General features: G+C 46.0%; 1 protein-coding gene and 1 pseudogene across 6 annotated transcripts in view; both read right to left on the bottom strand.

The window, feature by feature from the left end:
• The window catches only part of GABRA5 (gamma-aminobutyric acid type A receptor subunit alpha5), a 96,829-nt gene extending 80,230 nt beyond the window's left edge, over positions 1 to 16,599 (bottom strand). For 2 of the 6 annotated variants that reach the window (XM_043434545.1, XM_043434551.1), the window contains exons 1-4: positions 16,188 to 16,415; positions 14,788 to 14,846; positions 14,257 to 14,416; positions 773 to 894 (exon numbers count right to left, since the gene is read on the bottom strand). In XM_043434545.1, coding sequence (XP_043290480.1) covers positions 773 to 894; positions 14,257 to 14,342 — 208 coding nt within the window. In that variant the 5' untranslated portion in view covers positions 14,343 to 14,416; positions 14,788 to 14,846; positions 16,188 to 16,415. Of the gene's footprint in view, positions 1 to 772; positions 895 to 14,256; positions 14,417 to 14,787; positions 14,847 to 15,627; positions 15,761 to 15,914; positions 16,037 to 16,187; positions 16,416 to 16,453 lie in introns of those variants that run through there. The other 4 variants (XM_043434548.1, XM_043434550.1, XM_043434549.1 and 1 more) reach the window with 4 other exon arrangements.
• A 6,306-nt stretch (positions 16,600 to 22,905) lies between these two features.
• On the bottom strand, positions 22,906 to 25,662 carry LOC122454981 (annotated as a pseudogene).
• Positions 25,663 to 27,490: the final 1,828 nt, after the last annotated feature.

Below are 27,490 nucleotides of genomic sequence, written 5' to 3' on the forward strand. Positions count from 1 at the left end.
GGGGGACATAAGTCAGGGTGCAGTAAACGGGGTCAGGGCGCCTACGTGGACTGCTCTTGTCAAAAAGGAGAGAGGGTCAACTCATGGTTTAAGCAAACGTCCCTGATGAAAATGCAAATAATGAAGAAGGACTAAACACTTTTCCTCTGGGGGTGGATTTGCTAGGGGGCCCTCCTCACCTAATGGAGCAGGTTCAGATGTACACATGCAAAGCTGGTGGAGCCAAGGGCCCTGCACACGCCTGAAATGCACGGGATTCTCAGCACACAGTCAAGCCAGCTGTAGCCTGACAGCATATTTTACTACTCATTTAGTTTCATCAGCTTTACAGGGTCAAAGTAAAAACTAGTTATGGCTCTAGTGAAAAATTAAACCTGTAATATCCAACGTGTAAAGAACACTTGCACTAAAAGTGGTTTTCTGAAAAGGACTTGCAGAGACAGGAGGGTATGTGGTGGATGATAAAGTATTTCCTAACATAGGGCAACTTCAGCTTCAGTATCACCCAAGAAGTGGTTTCTCCTTAAGTGGACCGGAATGGATGTTACCGTTATCTGGGGAGAAAAAGGAGTTTTCAGGGAGACCACTTCCCCTGGCTTCTTGCATCTGGAAAATGACAACATGCAGCAGCCTTGGCAACACCACCAATTCAAACTGCTAGCAGGGAAGCCCTTTGAGGAATTGTCTGAATCACGGCAAACGTAGGCTTGAGATTGGGTTTAAGCAACAATGTGCCTTGGGCCTCGAGGGCCTCAGCAGGGCCCACACCCACCTCCGAGCCCAGGCCTCAGTCTGTTGTCGTAACCATCTAGCAGCCCATCCAGGATCCTGGTGAATATCGTGATGTTGTCATCGGTCTCCGCTTTTACAGAGCTGGTTGGCATTTGTGAAAAGCTTTTTAACAGAGAAACAAAAGGAGGAGTTCAGACTTTGTTAACTGTTTCTTACAATTTGTTCTCAAAGTATAGAAACGGGGAATGATATGTTGACTTGTCTTGGAGGGAGGACATCTAAGAATAATTTCCTGTACCATCCAGGCTGTTTTGCTTACATAATCCTTATTCTTGAATATCTTAAAGTGAAAGTGAAGTCGCTCAGTTGTGTCCGACTCTTTGCGACCCCATGGACTGTAGCCCGCTTCTCAGTCCACGGAATTTTTCAGGCAAGAATACTGGAGTGGGTTGCCATTTGCTTCTCCATTGAATGTCTTAAACAGCCCTAATTCTTGAATAGCCAGTCTGAGAATGCTGGCTCTGGGCTGGTCACCCATCAAATCAAACTCCATGCCTCCCAGACTCTGAAGAACTCTTTGAGTTGATGGTGCAGCCATTTTTAAGGCATATTAGTCACTGCACATGGACTGGCAGAACCTCACCCACTTGTGGGGTGTTTCAGCAGTTTGGTTCAAATACAGAGAACTGAGCCTTCACTTTGTTAGTTACTCCACTGCAATGGGCTATGGGGCACCGGGGGACATTAAAGCTTCTGTCTAATTTGAAAGTAAGATTGCTGGGCCCACATTTTCCTGCATCCTTGACTGGGACCACTTGTGCTGTGAGCATTATGCCGGCACGGATCACTGGTGGGGGGCGGTGGGGGGCTTCCGCACCGTCAGCTCTGCTGGCTGCTGGCACGCTCCTCTGTCAGAGCAGAAGCTCTGAACCCAGGCTGAAAACCCTGACTTTACGTGATGTGGCCCCAGAGCAGAGACTCAGGGAGCACAGTGTTCTGTGACCAACATGTCAACTTACAATAAAACCCCAAGTGTTATTGAGTGGGTGGTTCACAGGAAGAACGGTCTAATTTGTACAATTCAGCAACAAACTTATTCAGGCCTCAAAAGTCTTGTGTCAAAAAAACATGTATGCCAATGGAGCAGGTGGAAATGAGAACCGGCCCTGAGCAGATGTGGGCAAGCTGAAGAAGTTATCAGCAGGGAAAGAAAGCCACAGTCTAGAAGACAATTGAACACCTGAACATCACAGGTTCCACCTCAGAAGTCCATCCATTGCTACCTGTTCAGACGTGCAGATAGCAAGGTGTGTGTTATCACCAAGAACCTGACCTGCCATCTGGCTCGGCTTCAAGGGGAACTCATCCTGGGGAGAGCCGGCTGTGGCTCCATGAAGTCAGCACCCCTGGTACTTGGGAGGAGAACAGGGGGCTGCTGGGGCCCCTCTGGTGTCACTGTGAGGCCCCACTCTGCTCACACGCATCCTCTTCTGAAATAGTTGCAGTGAAAGCTGAACCTCGCCATCAGCAGGAGCACATTTGTGCTGCCCCACCCTCTTCTTGAAAATTGGTCATTTTCACCAACTGCATCTAAACAGATCAATCCTCTAATGGCCTAAAGTGTCTCCCTTTTGAATGAACAACTATAATGTTCTTTGGATCTAATTTTCTCATCACCATTAAAATGCATATAGTTGAAGCTCTAACAACCTAAAATCCAGTCCTGTTAGACTGAATTATGTACCTTTGGAGCACACAGACACATTTTTTTTCCCTTTACTCTGTGACTTAGTACTTAAAAATACTGAATTCCCTTTTCTCTGACATCCATTGTAGTTTCACACAGAAAGACAAAGCACTCAGCCTTGAAAACCTAACTTCAGAATGAAGGGCCTTAACACTGTCCTCCAAACTTATGAAAGAAAGTCTGTGCATGGGCCCAGCTGAGCAACAACAGAGCAACTATTGCTCAAACTAACTCTGGCCTCAACGTCCACTTCGTGTGAAGCTCACAACAATCACCAGTTTGGTTACTCAATTCTAGGTTTTGTCCAGGTGTCCAATTTTTGGAAGGTCCCTGTTGGCTCTTTAACTTAGAAGAGAGGTGACAGCATGCAAACTAGCAGAAAAAAGCTATCACTTGTATGTGAAATCTAAGAAAGCCAACTCGTAGACACAGACAGTAACCAGGGGCTGGGCTGATGGAATTTGGGAGATGTTGTTTAAGGTTACAAACCTGCAACTAGAAAAAAAATAATTTGGGGGAATCTAACGCACAGCGAAGTAATTCTAGTTAATAATATTATGTTATAAACTTCAAAGTTAATAAAAGGCTAGCTCTTGTTTCCATCACAAAAAGGTAATGACTTAATAATTACGTGATATGACAAAGGTGTCAGCTACTGCGAAGGTGGGAATCACACTGCAATATATAAATGTATCAAATCAACATGCTACATACCCCAATTTACACAATGCTACATATCAATTCTATCTTAATAAAAAATATAAAAGTCACAATAAAAAAAAAAAAGAAAAAGCATACCTTAATGTTTCAAGTACATTTTAAGAACTATTGCATTATCTGTTGTGAATATATTCTTAAATTATATTTGCTCTGAATAGCCTTGACTGTCAGGAGACAGAGACCATGGGGATGGCCACAGACCACTTAGTCCCATCATGTCTCCAGGAGCGCTGCCTCCTAGACACCCTTGCAGGAATTTCAGTATCTGCCCCCTTTTGCTATAACTGTTTCTTGCATTTATCTGTGGACTTAAAAAAAAAAAAAATAGGTGCCACGGCTGGGGATTTGCCATGATTTCTTCTCTGTATTTATTGAAGGTAGGGCCTAGGATGTCACAAATAGTTTCTTTAGAAGTCCTGAAAAATGACTGTCGGGGCAGGAGTAGAGGTTCCTCTCGTGAACAACTGGAAAGTCCTCCTCAGTCCATAAATCCTTCTCAGAAACCATCCCTTTGTAACTCGTGGTTACAAAACGCACCGTCTTCACAGCTATGGAGAGGAAGGCCTCCCCTTACGACTGAAAGCAAATGGTGTGCCAGCATACAGGAGACTCTCAGAGTGGCCTGGTGAACTTTCTCATGCATATCAAGTTGTATAATTTTTACAGACTGCTCCTGATATAGAGTGACTTCAGCTTGCCTTGTTCCATTTGGGCTAGGAAAACAAAACGGCACACAAATACAGGGCTGTGCCTTCAGCGAGCAGTTCCATTCAGTGAGCAAATCCACAAGGCCTCCCGGTGGAAAGACAAGACACCCTCAGCCCTCTGGGGTACAGGAAGCAGGCTTCAGCTTGCGTCTTCACGGTTCTGGGTAAAACCAAAGAGCTCTGCCAGCCCTCAGGTCAGCTGTGAGTGCACCGCCACTTCTAAGGTAAGCTGAAGGCTCTGTTCTTGCGGGAAGCAGATTCTGTGAACTAAGTAAGACTAGCTCCATTATTTTTAACAACAATTTTATATAAAGTAGAAATCCTTGAAAAATGTGGTGATTTTCCCTTCAGTATCAGGATGAATAACCTAGGTTGTCTGAAAATTTGAACTATTTTCTTAGAGTTAGTGCATGTTTTCTACAAATAATGCCACTACAAATAACGTCCATGAAACAGCTGCAACATTTTCATATTACTGATGTTTCAGAAAAGGGACAATAAAGGAAATACAGATCCAACCATTCATGTTAAAACATCCTCGTTTTTTACATCTTCTATACAAAAGGCACATGGACTTGATCCCTAAGCTTGAACGCTGAGCCCCACGTTCCAGGCTGAGGACGGAAGGTGATGGTTGGGATATGGGCAGGGACACAAGTGGGACCCAACGCTCAGGCAGCGGAAGGACTTCCTCAGACGCTGTGACTGGCCCCCACCAGGCTTAAAGGTCTGGGTCTTTCAGGGACTTCTGACGAGGTGGAGTAGGGAACAGGCAGCCATAAATGTGGTCCACTAGTGGTTTATTTCACAAGCAGAGTTTTCAGAACAAAAACATGCATGACTTTAGACTCAACTCCAGTAATTGTGCAAACTTCACTCCTGTCCCTGTGGTCTTACCTCTGGTGTCTTCAGGGCATTTGAACCTGTGACTTTTGCATTAGCTTCTTCCAGATTTCTAGACCCTAGAGCCTCAGCCTTAACTGACCCAGGAGGAACAGGCACTGGTATTTTTTAAGGTCCCCAAGTGATCTTCATGTGAAGTCAGAGGGGAGAGGGACTGTTCTAAGAGGGACCTAGATAGCTAAGTTGGAAACAGGCTGCTCTGTGAACCAGCTGCCAAAGTGACTCCAAATGACCCCAGAGAGCACCTGTCTCCATCACATCTTCACAGAGGTTCACTGTCCCAGCAGCTCAGCTCAGCAAAGGCATTGTGGATGGCGACCGTGTACCTGGCATTGTGGCGGGAACTGTGACGATGACAAAGGTGACATCCCTAACCTTGGGGTCTAAAAGAATGGGCCATGTTCCCAGAGGATTCCTGAAGAACATGATTGCTTCAGGAGTCTTATATGCAGGGCATCCTAGGACCCGAAAGTAGAGAGATCAAGCTTTGTATGAGGTCAGAAGAAAGGAAAGCAGACCTGAACCTTCAAGCATGAAGATCAGGTCTCAAGCCAAAGGAAGGGGTCTGTGAGTAGTGGCACTAAGAAAAAAAATTGGTAGATTGGGATTGATATATACACATTATTATATATAAAACAGATAACTAATAAGGACCTACTGTATAGCAAGGGAAATTCTATTCAATATTCTGTGATGACCTATATGAAAGAAGACTATAAAAGAGTAGATATAAGTATACGTATAACTGATTCACTTTGCTATACAGCAGAAACTAACACAACATTGTAAATTGACTATACTCCAAAAAAATTAAAACAAAAAAAGAAAAATATTGACATTTGCAGTGGGCATGTAAGAATCCTAGTGAGAAGAGCCCTGTGTGGGGGTCAAATCACAGCATATTCAGGTGACAAGCTCCACCTCCAGGATCTAGCCTCTCAACAGGGGCATTGTCTTTCCTTGTGGCCTCAGGCACCTCGGGGATGATGGGCTTATCTGAGGCAAGACTGGCGATGGAGAGGGCCAGTGTTCAGGACATGCAGGGCTGCAGAGGTGGGATGGACAGGCCATCAGCAGGGTTTCTGACTCGAGCTGGGGAGAAATGGGGAGGGAGGAATCTGAATGCAGCAGGACCAGGATCCCGAGAGCGCTTTCTCCAAAACCAGGGATCAAGGTGGGTGACACCTGCAGTAGAACCCATGCATTACTCTGAAAGGGGAGAGTTGTATTAGTCATCAAATCTAAGAGTCTTTTTGTTTTTGAGGAAACTTTACTCCAGTGTAACTTTTCTATCAGTGTGAATGCCTCTGCTAGTAATAACACTGCAGTAGAGTCCACCTTTAAAGGTGTTTCACTTTACCAAGTGATGCTTGATGATGCCTCCTTATTTCAGTATTTTAAATGGTTCAAGTTGAACAGTTACATCATCATTTCTGGGGAAGAAAAATCTTTTGAGTCTCGTACCACAAATGGTGCTATTGATGGCAATATGTGATGCATTTCTTGTGATCTCTGCTTATGCTGACAGTCATTTTCGATTTCCATAAAATGGTATAGATAATTGCATCTGCAGACCAGCTTTAATATGAACTTACTTTGGGACTTGAACAGAATTGCTTTTAAGCAACAGCTTGTCTGTCTTCTTGAACTGCATTTTTTGCATTCTTTCTCCAGTATATAGTTACTTCTGAGAGAAGTATCTTCAGTTTTATTCGCTCATTACTTTAAGCTCATTAAATAAGTACCTCTAAATGGCACTGTTTCGTGATGTTTTCCTCAAATTTCCATTACAAACCACTTTAGTTAACTATGTTAAAATACGTAAACTTTAAAAAATACCATGGTGGATATAACCAGACATGAAAATAAAACTCAAATTTCCAATTAAATTGTTTCCTCTTATGATGGAAAATATGGATCAATTGGCACGTGTGCTTTATGTGGATAAAGCTGTGTCCATAAAGCTTTATGCCAGAACTGTTAGGTGGCTTCCACGTCAAAAGTGCCCGTGGTCCTGCCCATCACTCTCTGGACAGAGCTCAAGCCCACCCCACCCCTGCCCACCACCCTGTATGTAGATATTCCACGCTTGTCCCCACTACTGCAGCCTGTTTCAGGATCCTACAACCTGCAAGGTAGGACCCAGGTGCCTGCCTTACAGGCCACACCCCCGTCACCTGACCCCAGACTTCCCTAGACTCATCCCCTTCCTTTCCCCCAGCTACAATGGGTGCTCCACAAATGTGGTTATAAAGCACATGAATCATCCCGGTGCTTATTACATGTGGGTCTCCCTCCTCCCTAACCAGTCCCATCAGTAACTACATCAGATCTTTGAAAAGTCTCTCATTCACCCTATATTCCCTTTGAGGTATTGCTCCATCCTCAGCCTCTCATCTGAAGAGAGGCTCTCCCACTGAAGATCTGTCTGCTCAAAGGTCTCTGCTGGCTCTCTGCCCTGCTCTTGCCCCCACCTTACCCAGGATCCCAGTGAAATCTTCTGTGGCTGCTCCTCCCAGTGCCAAACCCATGGGTCCAGTCTCAGCCCTCAGCTGACCCCATCCCCTTCTTACAGTGCAGGACATGGTCTCTTTCTTCTTAACTTCCCCGGTCTCTTCTCCTTAAACCTGGCATTTCCCAGGGCTGTCTAGAGACACTCCTTCAGTCTAAACTCAATCTCTAATTGATCTCATTCAATCTAATGGCTTTAAATATCTCTCTCAAGTTCATGTCTTCAGTCCCAAACTCTGTCTCTCTGACTCCACACCTGTATGCCCAATGGCCTGCCTGGCCGCTTGGATATCTAACAAAGCTTGCACAGGTCCGGAACTGCATTCATGATTGATTCTCAGTGGCCTCCTCCACTGCTGTCTCTTCCAGCTCAACAACAGCCTATTGAACCCACCACCTTCTCAAGCCTTCGTTCATGTCCACGGCAGCCCATCAACTGATCCTGCTGGCCAAAATGCCCCTCCCCTAGGGTACTGCCTTTGCCTCTTGATTGCCTTTCCTGGCCCCTCCTTTACTAAGTCTCCCCACCCAGGAGTTTACTTTCCACTTACAGCCAGTCAGCTTTACTGTTTGTAATTCTGCTGTCACGTCTCAACGGATCAGATTTCACCCTTCAACGGCCAACTGCTTGTCCCGATGCTACCCCGCATGGCCTACAGATGAACTGACTATCCCCACCCACGCTGCCTCTCTGGCCCTGCCTCCCACCCACCTTCCCCGTCCTCAAGCTGGCCTCTTCAATCACCTTGCTTCTGCTGCTCCTCTCAACAGTCCGATCATTGCCACCAAGATAGGCTCATTCTTCAGACATCTGCTTGAGTACATCTCCCAGCACACTCACTACCTCCTACTCTGAATTACTCTTTACAGCAATCCTTGTGACCCAATTGATAAGTATGTGTTTACTTACTGCACCAGAAGGAGCCCTCCTGGAAGGCAGGCTTTGCTCTGCCCATCACAGGGTCTCAGCACCTAGGACAGTGCCTGGCACGTAGGAAGGACTCAACAGATCCTGACGCAGCTGCAGGGCACCATCCTGCAGAATGCCCAAACCCCAGCCCAGAACCTGTAACTGTGGCTATGTGCCCTTACACGGGAGGGAGACTGCCAGTGGGACTAAGCTTGTGGACTTTGCTGTGCCCAGCCCATGAGTCTAGCAAACCTTGGCGCTTTTCGGTCACAACGCCCAGAAGGACACTGAACTTAGCACTCCCTTCTTACCTGGCCATGTTTCAGCACTTAACATACACGCATTGATCCTTCACATCAACCCTGTGGCGTAGGATCTGTTATTACTTTCACTTGGAGATTAGGCAACTTGAGCTGCAGGCAGGCTTAGTAACTGCTGCCACAAAGAGCAGCTTCACTGTCTTCTGTCAGAATGATACCTACATCCCTGAAGTAGGAACTAAATTGATTATGGAGTGATGGCCCAATTTCTTCCTGTTGTTAAAAGTGAAAATGAACTGGCCCTGGGTTTCATTTATTTTTAGGTTTGCCTTTTGATCTTATCTTGAGATAAATTGTTAAATAAATACAAATAAAACACAATTTTCAATGAACTGCTAAAGTCTGTTTCATTGTATATCTTAATTTTCCTATAACATGGTTCCCTCTCTATTACATTATATTTCATAGCATATATTTTGTATTCAATTTTATTCAGGCTACAAAAGACTATCTTTAGAGCAGTGCTATTTGAGTTCTAGGTTAGAAGATTCCAATGTACAGATTTTTCCCCATTCTATCCCTTTTTGTTGCAGCTTAAATATCCAGACATTCTGGAGAAGGTCCTGCATTGATGGTGCTAGCCCAGGCCCTCAGCCTGGGGATGGACCCTGAGTTTCCCACTTTTCAATGATGAAACTTAGACATGTTTCTCTGTATTCCATCACCTTAACTCTTTTCACCTACAAAGAGACGATTCTGTGAAAATTAAACACATTTCTTTTGAAAATGCATTCTGGAAATGAAGAAGTACTCATGTAAGCACTTATAACTATTGTTGCTGCCACCAGAATTCTACTTTTGATTCTAATATTTTCCTTTGAAATTTCACACCAATTAAAATATGCATGTTATGCAATTGCACCTTTGTATAAAAAATCCCAAAGCCCACATTCTCCTTCTCCCCTTGAAGCAAGCCAGTTACTCATCTTGGAGCTGATGGCCAGAGAAGGGCTGGCTGGGTCGACTCTGGCTGACTGTCCATCTAATCTTTGCTTAGCAGTTTTAAGTTTCTAAGCGTGTAATTTGGAAGTATTTTGTTTTGGTGCCTTAAAAAAGTGTTGGCATTACTCTGTAGCAGGGTCTTAGTCGGGCTTTCCTGCAATGCAGAAGACCCCAGTTCCTTTCTGTGTCAGGAAGATTCCCTGGAGAAGGGATAGGCTACCCCCTACAGTATTCATGGGCTTCCCTGGTGGCTCAGATGGTAAAGAATCTGCCTGCAATGCGGAACACTTGGGTTTGACCCCTGGGTCGAAGGGCAGATCCCCTGGAGGAGGAAATTGCAACCCACTCCAATATTCTTGCCTGGAGAATCCCTATGGACAGAGGAGCCTGGTGGGCTACAGTCCATGCAGTCGCAGAGTTGGCCACAACTGAGTGACTAAGCACAGCTCACACCTCATCTTGGTCACCTGAGAAGTTTACCATGTGCGAGGTCTCTGGCCATCCCTGCAGCCTCCACGTAATGCCTTCTCACTGTGAGTGTCCTATCCGCTTCACAGCACTGCTCTGTGGTTTTATAACTGTCGTGATGACCATTCGTCCTGGTCTTGTGAATTTGCAGCTATAAGCAGGAAGAACTTTCCATGTGGGGATTTCCCTCTTGCCATTTAAAAAGACATCGTGAGTATGTGAATGACTCAGAGAGTGCACTTTCTGCTCTAGTTGAGAAGAGAACTGTCCTTAAGAACGTGTGTGAACAGGCCCTCTTCATGAAACCAACAGTCCTGGTTAGCATGCTTGTGTAGACAGATAAAGAAGAACCTTATCTGTTCCTTTTCTTAAGCTACTTCTACAAGAACCTGCCTATAATTGCCAATTATAGAATACTGTTTTCCAAAGACTATTTGAATTATAGCACCCATGTGATAAAATTCTAATGCATTTTTTACTTTCTAATAGATAAACCTCTAAAAAGTGTTTAATATTATTAAATGAATCACATTTTACCATATAATTGAGTTGATAATCCTCAAATCTATCTTATAATTATCACTGATCTAATCAAGTCTGAAAAGTATGATTTTTCAGAGGATGATAAACTAACTTCAGATTAAATTATATTTTGACCTTACATTGATGCAAACATCATTTCTGTGCTGGTGTCTTTACACCATGTATGCGTGATTACTGGTTAAAATAACTATAATCCCTCAAATTATACCATGCCTCTGAATGTGACATCACACAAGGCCGACAGTCAGATATGTCTCTGTTCTATTATACACTTGACTCATGCTCTGTTATATAACCTAAAACTAACAGAAGAATTACAAAGGCTACTGAAAATGAGCTACTGGTGGCTCTGATCAAATTTAGAAAATAAAAGGGAGAAGAAATGAGACTCATATTTTCAAAGCAATTTCACCTTATCTTATGTAATCACCAAATACATTTTACTTACCACATATAAATTTCCTGATCGCCAGCTCCACACGTTTTTCGCAAACAGTGTATGATTTTGTATTGCACAGAAGCACAAGCGTCCTGCCTCTTTCCTCTGCTCTCTAACTGAGAGCAGTTTCCTATCACTCTCTTTCCCCTTCACCAGTTGTCTGACTTTCTTTACGTATTTACAGGTATCCACATTTCTTTTGTCCCTCAATGTGCAAATTACGGCCTTTCATGCTTCCCTGTTCACCTTTCTTTAGAACAAAATCACATAAACTCTTCCTTTGGAGGAAGATAACAGAGCTTACCAAGCTCTTTTTCTCTGTAATCTCAGAACGGAAAATTCTCTCTACCCTGATGCAGAGAATTCCTTTCAAAATTATGCCCCCTTCCTCTATAGATCAGTCTGACTTCGACCTTCCCTGAAAACCGTGTGCAGTCAAGACGAGAACCCCAGGACCACCCGGCAGGCTTCCTTTGAGGACAAAACCCCAGCACAACCAGCGTGGTAAAACCCCCAGTTAGCCATCTTTTCCTCTCGTCTTCCTGACTGTAAGCCAGGGCTAACGATGCTCAGCTTATAAGTGTCCTCTAAAACAGACAGTGTTACAATAGGCACTGCATATTGCAATAGATATTATTTTGTCAAGATTTTAAATCAAATAAGTGTTCTGAAACTTTCTTTGCAATTTGATAAAATTATTCTTAAGCTCATTTACAGTAATAACCAAGTGAGAGGAGCCTTGCATGAAAAGGGAAATCGATAGGGCCTTGTGCCCCTAGACGTCAGATGCCTTCTGCTGAAAACCATACCCTACTTGACTTCCCACTTTGCTACAGATCTTGGTCCCCAGAAGCAATTGGACGCACAAAACCAAGAGCTAAAAGCACTTAGGGGAGCTGACGTAAAATTCCACTTACAGAAAGATCTTCTAATAGAAATGATCTCAAATACTTAAAGCAATTGTAGGATGGATATGTTCACAGGTACGTAGGAAAACAACACAATCTGAAACAATGCAAACGCCCCTAACTAGGGAAGTAGCCCATGACAAAGCGTTTATGTACTGCAATACACTTGTCCATTCTACGTCATACATTTTAAGACCTTGTGGTAACAAAGTATGTGAATAAAGCACAAAAATACAGAACTGAAAACACAGTATGATCCCAACTGTATAAAGCTAGGCATAGAAGCAATAGAAAGAAACACACCAGAATGGGAAGGATAATTGTATCTGTGTGGTGGAATTAAGGATATTTTCCTTTTTCACATACTATTCTGTGTTTCATTAATTTCTGCAGGTGTCATTTTTAGGATGGACTATTAAACTTGTATCTGACAGGTTCAAAACTTCTCCAACAACTAACTGTCTAAGGAGATTAAGGGGTATCCTACTACTCGTTCTGTATTAGCTTCTAGAAATTAAGAGTTATCTCTCTATTTTGAAGATGACCTCAGAAAGTCATTAAATTGAGTAAGAAATTAAGTACAGCTGCTTCTAATGGCTAAACTCCATATGTACATTTCTTCATACTTCAGACTTTCATCCACCAGGTAAGCATAGTACCTTCTTGACTATAGAATATGCAGATTCACAGAAATATATTCGACTAAAATCTTAGGGAAAAAATACATGTTTCCAATCCTAGCATATTTCTTACCTCTGAAATATTGATAAATATATGCAATATATCAGTAAGCAAACTACCTACCTAATGTAGTAACTCGGAAATTTAAAATACTGTGTTTGATTTCACTTCTAAACACACTTCTCAGGCAGGAGGGATGTATGCAGGGTGTATGTGGGAACACTAAGGTTAAATCCTAGAAGATTTAGCAGCAGGGAGAGCCCTTGGAAGGGAAGACATTCACTGAACAGACAAGGAAACCAAAGGCACAAGTAGGGAAGTACCCATTCAAGATGAGCAGCAAGGTAAGAATAACAACCGACACTGTCCCAAGGGAATGCCCTGACTGGCTAGAAGGCCATCCCATGGGCATGGGTAGCACGCTCACTCTGTCCCCTTCACGGTGCTGAGGGCCAGACAAGTCTCTGATGGAGCTGGAACACAGCCCCATGCCGTCATGTACCGGCCACACACCTGGGGAAGGGCACGGACCTCCCTCTCTCTGCTTTCTCGTCTGTACAGACCTGGGAATGTCAGAAGTACAGAAAATGTCCTGAGAACAAGGAGAGAGGGTCATGGACTTTGGAGGGGCCTCCTTCCTGCCAACTCATGGGCAGGTATTGCAGAGCCACTGCGGCCTGCGGATGCCTCCATGATTCACACAAGGGCAACCTTCACCACTGATTTTCACATAAGGGGTGTTTGGCGACTTTTGTCCTAAAATGTAACTTCTTAATTACACTCCACCAACTTTGAGTTGGGGTCTCCCTGGTGACTCAGGGGTAAAGAGCCCGCCTGCCAAGGCAGGAGACACAGGTTCAATCCCTGGGTGGGGAAGATCCCCTAGAGAAGGAAATTGCAACCCACTCCAGTATTCTTGCCTGGAGAATCCCAGGGACAGAGGAGCCTCGTGGGCTATAGTCCAAGGGGTTGCAAAGAGTCGGATACGACTTATCGACTAAACACACCACCAACTTCAAGTTAGGATCCTTGTGATTAGCCACAGCAATTTTGGGAAGAAGAGGACAGAGTCAGCACCTCATAAGAAGTTTGTCAGGAACGTGGGTTATCACTGGTTTGATGAAAAACTATTAGAATCAGTACACTGATACTAAAGGCCAAGATGAAAGAGCCTAAAGGCACTGGTAACACCAAATGCCCTGGTGTCCTGCAGATCATCAAACACATACAGTTTCTGGTATCTGCGTCTGCACTCTGATGGCCACAGTTCAAGGCCTTTGGCTCAAGTCAGGACCACTGTGAGTCCTTGTCAGTGCCACCTAGGGTAGGCGTGGCTTTAAAGGCAAATTCCGTTACAGAATGGAACTAAGGACGACAAAGAATGTTGCCCACTGCTTTGTCCAACAAGCATTAAACGTCCTTCATGCAGGTCAGCTTTTGAGTCCTGCTTTAACCTGAGTGGGAGGAAACACAGCTTACTCTGAAACCATCTTCGGTTTCCACTTCTGAAAACATAATCTGCTTCTTTTCTCTGACTGACTTCAGAGACCTCATACTTGGAGCAGCCTTGCTCGGAATGAAGCGTGGGGTAAGGCAGGGACTCTTATAAGGCTATGGGACTGCAAAGGTGGTCAAGGAGGGCTTGCTGATACACTGCTCAGCAAAGTTTCTAAAAGGTACTTCTGCCCTGAAAATTGTAAAATCAAAGCATAGACAATAACTTACCCAAAGTGACTGGCTAAGTTCATGGAAATACAAAAGAGAAGGAGGTTTTTGATCATGATAAAGCTAGAGAACATTCCATTGTCCATTCCCAGTAAGAATAACAGCTGAAGCAGATGAATTTGGAAGAAGAGCTATTCCTTTCTCCACCTTGATCTTGAAGCTGAAAGGGGAAAAAACATAAACATGACTGTTGTCATGAAACAGCTCCTAGAATCAAATCACACTGCTAACACACACAATTCATACAGAAAGGAGCCTGGCTGTCCTTGTCCATCATGGCTCCATATCAGGAGTTATCTGTGTTCAATGGCCAGTAAGTTGGGGTGTAAAAAGAAATTACAGTAGGCTTAATTTTCACCTTTACTCAAGGTGCAGAATCATTTTCCTAATTTATCTTTCCCATGTCGCAAATTCTTTGTTTTACTTTTTCCATGTGATCAAATGACCCTCTAGTCCTATTATTAGAATCAATGCCTGAAGTTATCTAACTGTATTTTACATCTGTCAAATCCACAAGTGGAATAATTTTACCTTTCTGAAATATTTGCCACGCGTCAAAGCCAGCAAGCTACTCCTTGTTCTGCAAGGTGCTATGAGAAAGTATGTGGAAAGAGGGGAAAAAAGGCACATTTAAACAGGTCTTCCGCAAGATCACGACAATATAAGAACTGCTTATAAAAGAAGGCTGCCACTTTCTCAGCAATCTGTCCCCATGACTAAAGAACTTAGTAATCACTGCATTTGGGAAAGTCTCTCGGCTCTGGGTTATATGCTGGGCCCTAATTAATGCATTTGAAATCCAAGCAGGCACAATCCCTGGGCTCTGCAACTAACCCTAGAGAAGGGATATATTTCTCAATATGCGCATAATGCAAATGGATAGACATCATATAGGAGCACCGCGTGTTCAAAAGCAACATTTTCCCGAGGAGACCCCAGGCCAACTCCGGAAGAGAGAAACACACAACAGGTACTTCGACCTCCGAAACCAAGGCCCTCGAGTCGAGAAAGGCAGGGCGGGGATCGCCTGGGTGCGTCCAGGGGCTGCTCTCCAAACCCCGGGCCGGAGTCCCGGCGGCGAGCACGCGGCGCTGCATGCGGGAAACCCGGGCGGCACCTCCTGCCGCCCTCAGCCTGGTGAGAGTCGGGACCAGGCTTTTGGGGGAGTCGGGACCCCCAAAGACAGGCTGGCTCCCACGGTCCCGGGACCGCCGCGGGGGCTCGCGGGCGCGGGGGTGGCACTGCAGAGCTGCAGCCTCCGCGCCCGGGCGCCCGCGGCCGGGTAGAGTCGGCCGCCCGCCCGGTCCGCAGCGGCGCGCCCAGCGCCAACCGTTTGCCCACCCTCCCCGGCTTGTTTCTGGCCCGGCAGACCTGCCCTGCTGCCGCCCCGGGTCCGAGCGGAGCGTCCTGCCGCGCGGCGCTTTCCTCCTCGGCCCGGAGCGCGCTGTGCAGCGTCGGCTCCGTGTCTCCCGGCCTCGAGCCGCCAGCGCGACCCGCTCGCGCCCCCGCCCCAGTCTCGAGCCCGAGCCCGCGCCCACCGCACAGGAAGCGCCCAGCCCGCCGCGCCTCGGAGCCCGGCGGCTGGCGGGGTCCCCGGGGGGCGTTTTCGGCCCTCGGCTCGGGTGACCGCGGCGGGAGCCTCGTGCCCCAGTTCCTACCGGCAGGTCCGTGGGTCCTGCGCCCTGGCGCCCCGTCCGGCGGCGCCGCGCTGCTCTGGACGCCCCTGCCCTCCCGCTCGGGCTGCGCCTCCGCAGTCGCCGGGGGAAAGTTTGGGCTCCCGGCCGCCCGCGGCGCCCCGCCTGCCTCCACCGCCCTCCCCGAGCCAGGCAGCCTCGAGGAGAGAGCTGCGGGCCGAGCCGGGGCCGCTTGCCCTCCCGCCGCCGCCCGCAGCTCCTGACCCCACGGCCCCGGTCCCGCGCGCCCGGGCTTACCCCGCGCACCGGCCCGGGAAGGCGAGCCGTCGGCGAGGGCGCATCCTCCTCCCCCGTCTGCTCTCCCCGGCTGGCAGGCGCGGAGGCCGGTGCGGCGTCACCGCCCCGTGCAGCCAGCGCGAACTTCCCCGGTGCTCCCGGGCCGAGCGCCTCGGGCGCCCCCCGCGCTCCCGCCGCCGCCCTGCGGCTCAGCTCCGCGCCCGAGGCCGCGCGCCGCCCCGCTGCAGAGCCCCCGGCGCCCCCGGCGCGCCGGCGCGCGCTCTCACCTCGCCCGAGCGCTACATGTCGGCTCCGGCTCTGAGAAACGCTCCTCTGAGGAGGCGCTCCGGTAGAGGCCGCCAGACTCTCACCAAACGCGCCCTGGCCCCGGGCCGGCTGCGAGGAAGGGGGAGCGTTCGGGGACCCCGGCTTGACCAGCTCTGGGACAGGCCACGTTTCTGATGAAGTTTCTTGGTGGCCTGCGGGAGTGTATCGGCGCCTCGTGTCCCTCTTTTTAGGACTGAGATGGAAAGGGGGTGTCCAGGCAGCCGCCGAAGGCCAGGGCGCCGAGAGCTTTCCTGTCTCAGGACCAACCCTGAGCGCCTTTCTGGCCGGGCCTAAGTCCTGCCTCAGTCCTCCACGCAGCCCCCTGTGTCTGCAGCTCCTACTCTCTATTGGAAGAAAACTGGCCTCTTTAAAAAATTGTAATTCATTGCTATGGGAAGGAAAGTCAGTAAAATGGATTAATTAGAATTGAACGCTTACCTAATTGCTCTGTACATTTGGGGAGGCTGGGAAGTTCCCTTTCTGGACAGCAAGCCTCCTTGTCAGTGACAACAGGACTGAGGGTCTGCAGAATTGAGAGTGGGTCTTGGACGTGAATTCTGCTGTAGGGCGTTACCTCCCGCACCCACGAACACGTGAAATTCCATTATTGCGGTCATGTTCGTCTCTGCCTCAGCGTGCCTACTCTGAGTGCTGAGGCTGGCTGGCACAAATGACGCTTGAGCAGGATAGGGAGGCAAAGCAGCACAGTTCAGGTTTTAAGATGGCAGCGTCTGATTTTCTCCGGAGGGGATGCCTCTTGGCTATGAGAACACCCAGGGGGAGATGTTCAATATTTAAATAAACCTAGCAAGAACCTGATGGGCAGTGTATTATCATTTCTATGTCTCTGACAAAAGACATAGAAAGACTTTGAGAGTCAGAGTCAGAAGACTCTGACTGAATTGTTTACAGTCACTCTTAACAGAATAATTGTGAGAAGGGCAAATTTCTAACTCTCCTCCAGGAAAGATCTTTAATCATTCAGTGTGTGAAGTCACACTATCCTTAGTTATGTTTAATACAACGCAGTCCAAATCTAAGCTAACTGCTGGCACTTTTGCACATGCCAAAAATTCTAAGATTTTCTAAAAATAGCAGCTTCTAGATATATTTCAGAAATAGGACAGAAAAATACATAAATGTTCCAAGTATAAGGAAGTGTTATTCTGAGTATACACTTAGTCATAGTATTAAATAGCTCTGATTCCAGTGGTTCTGCATGAAATATAAATTAGATAAGATGCTTATTTGAAAGGCTTTTCTGATTCTGAAGTGAATAAATTGAACACAGACATTTCTTAATTTTCTAATTACTCAATCATATCACTAAGATAAAGTTCATTGAAAATAAAAATCATTAAATTTAAAGCAATAAAAATCAATATAATTGTAACCTACTAAGTGTTAGAATTCTAGGTTTAGAGATACCAGTGATAATTACTCTTTTCCCAATATTAAATAACATAAGGCAAATCAAACAGTTCAAATAACTAGTGAATTTAAAGCCTTAGAAAGGAAATCAAACCAAAGGAAATCATTTAGTAATTTTTGCAAAGAAATGTAGATCAACCAGGGATTATTTTGTATTAATGAGAGTTACAGATACTGATTTTTAACAATAATACTTTAATGGATTTAATCAACTGTAAGAATTTATGTTTTTTTCATGAATTATTTTAAAAATTTCCATGCCTTCCCTATCAGTCTAATGTCAATGCATATTATTGAACACATGGAAATTATGTTTATTGAGAGCTAATCTTTAAATTTTATTTAACTGTGTGGCTTAAATACGTAATTTCTCCATGTGATGAAATGGTAATCCCATCTCTTCTCTTAATATTTATGAACATATAAAGAGCCATAGGTTGGACCTGAAAGGATAGTGAAATAATAAGGCATACCTTATAGAAATTCACATGTTAGAAGAACATATATTACCATTTCATAATATTTGTTTTAATATGAAATTCAGTGTTTGCCTTGGGAAATTATGGTCTATCCACTTAATTCCCATTTGGTCTATTAGCATTTTCCCTTGTGTTGAATGACAGAAAGCAAAGTAGTCATGGTTCTGGAAAGCAGTAGAGGGCACCACAGTTCCATGTAACCTTGGATAAGTCTCCATAAAAGCTTCCAAGTGAGAGACTAAAATAGCTGACCCTGGGGAAGCCGGGGAATGGGTGGACACCTTCTATTCCATCCAGAACAGAGGCAGCACAGCTAGGCTGTGTTTGTGGAAGTAGGTGAAGTAGAGATGGCTAAACAAAAAACAGTATTGCCATAAGGAAGCAGAGCTTGTTGAGAAGTTGAATGGAGAGTCTTCTAAGCTGAGAGTCCACTCGTATAAGATGTTCATTGAATTGTGTGTAATTTAGTACTTAGGAAAATTCAAGTGCAGGGTAAAGATAGAAAGAGATAAGATGAGTCGGGTTCAGTACAGTCCAGTCACTCAGTCATGTCCGACTCTTTGCGACCCCATGAACTGCAGCATGCCAGGCCTCCCTGTCCAACACCAACTGCTAGAGACCACCCAAACTCATGTCCATTGAGTCGGTGATGCCATCCAACTGTCTCATCTTCTGTCATCCCCTTCTCCTCCTGCCCTCTTTCCCAGCATCAGGGTCTCTTCAAATGAGTCACCTCTCCGCATCAGGTGGCCAAAGTATTGGAGTTTCAGCTTCAGCATCAGTCCTTCCAATGAACACCCAGGACTGACTCCCTTTAGGATTGACTGGTTGGATTTCCTTGCAGTCCAAGGGACTCTCAAGAGTCTTCTCCAACACCACAGTTCAAAAGCATCAATTCTTCCGCACCCAGCTTTCTTCACAGTCCAACTCTCACATCCATACATGACCACTGGAAAAACCATAGCCTTGATTAGATGGACCTTTGTTGGCAAAGTAATGTCTCTCCTTTTTAATATGCTATCTAGGTTGGTCATAACTTTCCTTCCAAGGAGCAAGCATCTTTTAATTTCATGGCTGCAGTCACCATCTGCAGTGATTTTGGAGCCCCCAAAAATAACTGGAAGACAAAAAATGTGGAGCCAAGGAATCAACTTCTTACAGGGAAGGTGTCATTGAATAGTTTCATTGGTCAGGGAAGTACATGTTCCAGAACAGATTCCCCATAGCAGCTGTATACAGAAAAAGTGTTGGGAAGAGACAAATCTAGGCTAAAAGCATGAATGAACATTGCAGGTCCAGTCTATGGTGGAGGGAAGTTTAATAAATGTTTTTTCATTAATGGAATCATAACCACATTGATTCACATGTACTCCAAGTGGATTTATTAGTGCTTTGCCCAAGCAGAAGCAAGAGGGTCTTGATTGTTAAGGAAACAGAAATGTCAGTTCTGACTAGAAGAAGAAACAAAATTCCTAGGATAAGATGGCAGTTTGTTGATCCTTTAATGGAACGGAACCTGGTGGTCTGGAGTTAACAGTGAGAGAGTGAAAGAAGGGAAGGGGCTGATATTCCCTGGGTTATGCAGCTGGCTTCCATGCTCCAGGGAGTCAGCCAGAAATAGAGAGAGAAAGACAGAAAGAACAGAAAGAAACAAAGACACGGGGACCAAAGCTCTGATGGAGCAAAGGTGTTTTAATCAACATGGCATGTGCATATATACTGTCTTACAAGGTGGTTATTCTCAGCAAAGAAAAAGATTAAAATTCCAGACTTACAAAACATAAGAGATCCCTATCAAAGAGAGAGTTGCAATCACCTCTTACCATTTGGCTCATAAAAAGGAAGAGGGTACTTATCACTGTAATGAGAAATGCCTGGATTTCTTAGCCCCGGGAAAGGCGTGCCTCTCCTCTTAATTCCTGAATATTCAGGAATCAATAAGGGCCGGAGGGTTCCTGACAGATCCAAAACAGCACACAGGAAGCCTTTTGTTAAATGCTTCCTGACAGCAGTTGATTTGGATTTTGAAAAAGAAATTGGACAGAAAATATCAGAAAAAAGTAAAAGTAAGAGCAGGAACAAAAGTAGGATGGTATGGGGCACATTAAGTGATAAATGTTCCATTCACCAAAATCACACTCTATATTTTTAGTCCATCATTGATTCCTTTTATTGTTCATTTTATTTATATTAGAGTTATAATATTAGTTATCTGAAGGCTACATGTAGACTAAGCTGTGTTTAATTAATCGGCGCTATTTTAAAACAAAGACAACTTAAAAACCAGAAGATTTCACGTGAGTCAATGAATAATAGATGAATTATTCTATTCATAGATTAATTGCATCTAGATGAATAGGTAAACCGTATCTATTCAATGGGTGAATAAATAGATTTTTGGCTTTTCTTAAAAGAAAAACAGTTAAAATCAAATTTAGCAATAGTGGACATACATTACCACCTTCTCCCCCAACTGTCACCCACTTACACTGGGCATGGGATCCTCAGAGAAGCAAGGTCTCTTTTGTTTTTACATCTAGGCTGACTCCTTCACTTATGTTACCTGGCAAATAGAAGCACATGAGTCTTTGTTTTGGATTCCATTTTATCTTCTTTATTGGCTTGTTAGTCATATCTATTTATTTTGCTTTTATTAGTTTCTCTAAGGTTGAGAATAAAAATCTCTAAATTATTATGCATGCATGCTAAGTCACTTCAGTCATGTCTGACTCTGTGACCCTATGGACCATAGCCTGCCAGGTTCCTCTGTCCATGGGATTCTCCAGGCTAGAATATTGGAGTGGGTTGCCATACCCTCCTCCAGGGGATCATCCCAAACCACACATCAAACCCAAGTCCCTTATGTCTCCTGCATTGGCAGGCACATTCTCTACCACTAACACCCCCTATACCTACCTTTAAGTGACATTATTCCATTTCATGTGTACTATATGAATCTTACAATCTTATACTTGTATATTGTTTGCTGTTCTATTTTCTGTTGTTGTCACACTTTACTTCCACATAGTTAATCAGTCAATTTTTACTTTGTCAGAAACCTACTTTTAAAATTGCAATAAAATGTACATAATATAAAATTTACATTTTGATTCAGTCGGTTAGTCATGTCCAACAATACAACCCCATAGCAGCATGCCAGGCCTACCGGTCCATCATCAACTCCCGGAGCTTGCTCAAACTCATGGCCGTCAAGTCAGTGATGCCATCCAAACATCTCATCCTCTTGTCCCCTTCTTCTCCCGCCTTCAGTTTTTCCCAGCATCAGGGTCTTTTCCAATGAGTCAGTTCTTTGCATAAGGTGACCAAAGTATTGGAATTTCAGCTTCAACATCAATTCTTCCAATGAACACCCAGGACTTATCTCCTTTAGGATGGACTGGTTGGATCTCCCTGCTGTCCAAGGGGCTCTCAAGAGTCCTCTCCAACACCACAGTTCAAAAGCATCAATTCTTTGGCACTCAGCATTCTTCATGGTCCAACTCTCACATCCAAACATGACTACTGTAAAAACCATAGCCTTGACTAGATGGACCTTTGTCAACAAAGTAATGTCTCTGCTTTTTAACGTGCTGTCTAGGTTGGTCATAGTTTTTCTTCCAAGGAACAAGCATCTTTTAATTTCATGGCTGCAGTCACCATCTGCAGTGATTTTGAAGCCCAAGAAAATAAAGTCTGTCACTGTTTCCATTGTTTCCCCATCTATTTCCCATGTAATGATGGGACTGGATGCCATGATCTTAGTTTTTTGAATGTTGAGCTTTAAACCAGCTTCTTCACTCTATTCTTTCATTTTCATCAAGAAGCTCTGCAGTTCCTTTTAACTTGTTTGTAGTTTCCTTTGCTGTGCAAAAGTTTTTAAGTTTAATTAGGTCCCATTTCTTTATTTTTGTTTTTATTTCCATTACTCTAGGAAGTGGATCATAGAAGATCTTTCTTTGATTTATTTCATCGAGTGTTCTGCCTATTATTTCTTCTAACAGTTTTATAGTTTCTGGTCTTACATTTAGGTCTTTAATACATTTTGAGTTTATATTTGTGTATGGCATTAGGAAATATTCAAATGTCATTCTTTTGCATGTAGCTGTCTAGTTTTTCCAGCATCTCTTATTGAAGAGGCTATCTTTGCCCCATTGCCTCCTTAGTCACAACTAAGGTACCCATAGAGAGTGTGGACTATCTATCTTGTTCTATTGGTCTGTATTTCTGTTTTTTGGTTTTTTTTGCCAGTACTGTACTGTCTTGATGACTGTAGCTTTGTAGTATAGTTTGAACTCAGGAAAGTTGATTCCTCCAGCTCCATTCTTATTTCTCAACACGGCTTGACTATTTGGAGACTTTTGTGTATCCATATGAATTGTGAAATTTTTTGTTTTATTTATTTATTTATTTATTTTCATGGAAGCTCTTTTTTTATCCTCATCAACATCGTCCTCACCTCCGAGGCCCTGGCCCATTGTCACCGGTCGCCCCGCTCACCTGATCTAGGCCACATACTGCTTCTTTCGCTTACTCTTCTCCAGCTCTGCAAGTAAAAGTTCCAGTTGCCTCTTGGAGAGGGTGAGCTTGGGCCCCTTGTCCCTCTCGGTCCCGAGTCTGGGGGGCGGCCCTGACCCTCTGGCCCTGCCTTGGGGTCTTCCAGCCTCGGGGGACCCCGGGTCCTCCTCCATCATCCCTGTGTCTTCCCGGGGTCCAGGCAGCCGGGCCATCCGCCCCCGTGCCTCCAGGCCACCGGCCTCCGTGGGTTGCATGTCCACATTGCTGTCCTCTGGGGCTGCTGGGGCCCAGCCGTGGCCGTCAGGACCAGGAGTGGAAGGTTCGCCGAGAGGGGGTCTTCTAAGCTCACGTCCCCTGGACCCCTGGACTTGAGCATGTACAGAGGCCCGACACAGTTCGCGGCACCCAGGGAGCAGCCGTTGAAATGACAGGAGGCGTGGCCACGGGCCTCTTCCCACTCAGTGTCTTAAGGATCTAAAAGCTGACGACAGAAGGGTTTCTGAGCCGGCGAGCGGGGGAATCACGGAGAACACACGCCTTACACGCACAAACAGTTTCTTCCATCATGGACCTTGGCAAATTTTGCACGATCTGCCCTGCAAATAAATCTTCAAAAATGCCTTTGATAAGGGTTTCCCTGGGGGCTCAGTTGGTCAAGAAGCCGATTGCCAAGGCAAGAGATGTGGGTTTGATCCCTGGTTCGGGAAGATTCACATGTCGAGCAGCAGCAAAACTAGGGCAGAAGACCCTGGGCCCTGAGGCCCAGGCTCTGCAACAGGAGAAACTACTGCAGTGAGACGCCCACGCACCGCAACCAGAGTCGCCCCGGCTCCCCACACCTGGAGAGAGCATGCGTGCAGCAATGAAGACCCAGCACAGGCAAAAACATGTTTTAAATGCGTTTGATAAGGACTTCCCGGGTGGTCCAGTAGCCAAGACTCCGTGCTCCCAATGCAGGGGGCCCAGGTTCAAACCCTGGTCAGGAAACTAGATCCCATGTGCCACATAAGCGTTCACATGCCACCACGAAAGATCCCGCATGCCGCAACTAAGACTCAGGGCAGCCACATAAATAAATATTTTTTAGTGCATTTGATAAATATCCCAGAGCCTCCTAAAAGCCCGAGGGTGCCCCACTGTGGGGGTGTCCCAGCCCGAGCCCCATCGTTTAAAGCCCTCCTTCCAGCGCTGGCAGCCCCTGTCCACCACCTCAGTCTGAGCTCATTTTCCTGCTCTGACCCCGGTGAGGGCCTCGCTTGGGCCGGCCCGGGCCCCTGACCTGGGCAGGCTGTGGAGCCTCAGCGCCCACCCCCAACACACTGGGCCACCCAAGGTGCCGGAGGAGGTGGAAATGAGTCTCTAAAATATTCACTGTTTCCAAGGTGCCCGGAGTGGTTCTCAAAGGCTGGCCATGGGCCCTTCAGGGGCAGGCGACACCCCAGGGCAGCCAAAGGCCCCACCCCCCACCTCTACCACTGCCAATGGGGGCTGCAGAGCTTTCTGGACCCTCCTCACACCACCTGGGGACCGAAAGTTCCTGTTCCTTACTCATTCACTCCTGCCCTGGGGCTCTGGCTGGAACGGTCTCTAGGGAAAGCCCAGGTGCCCACGACCAGGGACCACCCCCCGCTGCACGGAGACCTTTCCAGACGGGCTCCACCCGCAAACCAGCAGGCTGATCCGCACGACTCGCCCTGTGAGCACCTCCTCCCTGCTGACCCGTGGCCTCGGTCACACGCACAGAAGAACCCCAGACCGGAGTCAGCAGGGGATCTCCCTGGGGCCCTTTCCCTTGGGTGGTGACAACTCCCGAGAAAGCTCACTTGCTCTTTGGACAGTTGATGTTCATTTATTCCAGAAGGAGAAAATGAACATAAACACCGTAATCTACCAGCAGCTGTAACCATTGCAGATCCAGAAACTGGTCAGAATTGCTGGAATTCACAAAGCAGACACTCACTCTTGTGACCCCACCCCCAGCAGAGCAGTGAGAGTCCCCGAGAGGCCCCAGCCCAGAGCCCCCTGCCCAGGTGTGGGGTCGGGGGTGCTGATGAGGGCCTCATTTGGGGCTCATAAGCCCACAGAATCTTTCCTGGCAAACCAAGAAACGCCTGGCCAGGCCCTCCAGGCACTGGTTCAGGGTAGAAGGACTTAGCAGCACGCCTGCCCTGTTCTCCAGGGGCACCTGGCGTCTTAAACCACCGGGAGGCCAGGGTTACCTACTACACCTGTGTGATCCATGAGAATGAATTTGACTTGACTGAGATTCATTTTGAGATTGACTAATTGTAAACCCATGGTCTCGTCAATCTATCTTCCAGGTAAACTACCTGAAGACTTTTGTTCTTACTTTAAAAAATTGGGAAGAGGAATGAACAACCAATGTAAATGTCACAGTGAAGCTTTTTCTAAAATGTAGCCACACCACTGGGCTGGGCAGAGTTCTTGGAGCAGGCCTGCGACCGCCCTCCTGAGGAAGGTCTGCCTGCAAGGCTGTCCTCGGCCTTGCCTCTGGGAACTTGAGGGGGCCCCCAACAGTCCCCAGAGACAGGAGCGGCTGCTGGCTGCCTTGTTCGGGGACGTACCTCTCTCCAGATGCCTTCAACAAAGTCCAGATGATTCTTCCTGTGACTGGCCTTGAGGCAATGGAGCCTGTTTCTCTGCCTCTTCTGGAAGCCGGCCCTGGTGCTGGCCATGAACGCGGCCCGGATACAGCTGCAATGGCCGTTCCGCAGACCAGCCATGGCTCGGGTGCCGGGGGGTGTACCTTTCACTTAATGAGAGGAGAGACCACACACCTCCGTGCTGTTTCATGTCACTTGCTTCCCTCCAGAATCCCGGGGGCCGGAGCCCTAGGCCCTTCTGTTGCCTCCTTCTCCACCTGCCTTCAATCTTTCCCAGCATCAGGGTCTTTTCCAATCAGTCAGCTATTCGCATCAGGTGGCCAAAGTATTGGAGCCTCAGCTTCAGCATCAGTCCTTCCAGTGAATATTCAGGGTTGATTTCCTTCAGGATTAAGTGGTTTCACCTCCTAGCTTCCCAGGGACTCACAAGAGTATTGAGACTCTTCTGTACTTCAGTCAGTTCAGTCGTGTCTGACTCTTTGTAGCTCCATGGACTGCAGCACACCAGGCCTCCCTGTCCATCACCAGCTCCTGGAATTTGCTCAAACTCATGTCCATCGAGTCAGTGATGCCATTCAACCATATCATCCTCTGTCATCCCCTTCTCCTCCCGCCTTCAATCTTTCCCAGCATCTATACTTGGGTTGTAATAAAGACTACATCATTTATTTTGTTCTGACTTTGGCTGGAACTTCAGCTGGCTCCTGTTTGCTTCAGTTGGCTTCAGTTGGCTCCTCTAACAGGACCAACCCAAATTAATTTTGATTTCCAAAAGAATACACCCTGTAAGTTACTTAGGACTCTCTATGGGCTTCCCAGGTGGCACTAGGGGTAAAGAACCCGCCTGCCAATGAAGGAGACATAAGAGATGTGAGTTTGATCCCCGGGTTGGGAACATCCCCTGAAGGAGGACATGGTAACCCATTCCAGTGTTCTTGTCTGGAGAGTCCCATGGACAGAGGAGCCTGGTGGGCTACAGTCCATGGGGTCAGAAAGCTGAATTGTGAAACTTTTTGTTTTAGTTCTTTGAAAAATGCCATTGGTAATTTGATAGGGATCACATTGAACCTGTAGATTGCATTTGATATTATAGTCATTTTCACAATACTGATTCTTCTTGCCCAGGAACATGGAATATCTCTCCATCTGTTTATGTCATCTTTGATTTCTTGCATCAATCTCTTATAATTTTCTAAATACAGTTCTTTTGTCTCCTCAGGTAGGTTTATTCCTAGATATTTTGTTCTTTTTTGTTGCAATGATGAATGTGATTGATTCCTTAATTTCTTTTTCTGAGTTTTCATTATTAGTATATAGGAATGAAAGTGATTTCTAAGTATTGACCTTGTGTCCCACGAATTTGCTGAATTCACTGATTAGCTCGTAATTTTCTGACAGTTTCTTTTGGGTTTTCTATGTATAGTATCATGTCATCTGCAAACAGTGAGAGCTTTACTTCTTTGTTGGAGAAGACTCTTGTGAGTCCCTTGGACTGCAAGGAGATCCAACCAGTAAATCCTAAAGGAAATCAGTCCTGAATATTCATTGGAAGGACTGATGCTGAAGCTGAAGCTCCAGTATTTGGGCCACCTGATGCGAAGAACTGACTCACTGGAAAAGACTCTGATGCTGGGAAAGATTGAAGGCAGGAGGAGAAGGGGATGACAGAAGCCGAGATGGTCGGATGGCATCACTCACTCGATGGACATGCATTTGAGCAAGGTCCGAGAGTTGGTGATAGACAGGGAAACCTGGCATGCTGTAGTCCATGGGGTAGCAAAGAGTCAGATGCAACTAAAAGACTGAACTGACTCCCATCTGGATTTTTTTTTTTTAATTTCTTTTTTTTTTCTGTAATTGCTGTAGTGAGGAATTCCAGAACTATGTTGAATCATGGTGGTGTGAGTGGACACCCTTGTCTTATTCCTTATCTAGGAAGGAATGCTTT

The sequence above is a fragment of the Cervus canadensis genome, chromosome 17 (genome assembly GCF_019320065.1).
Source record: "Cervus canadensis isolate Bull #8, Minnesota chromosome 17, ASM1932006v1, whole genome shotgun sequence".
NCBI lineage: Eukaryota > Metazoa > Chordata > Mammalia > Artiodactyla > Cervidae > Cervus > Cervus canadensis.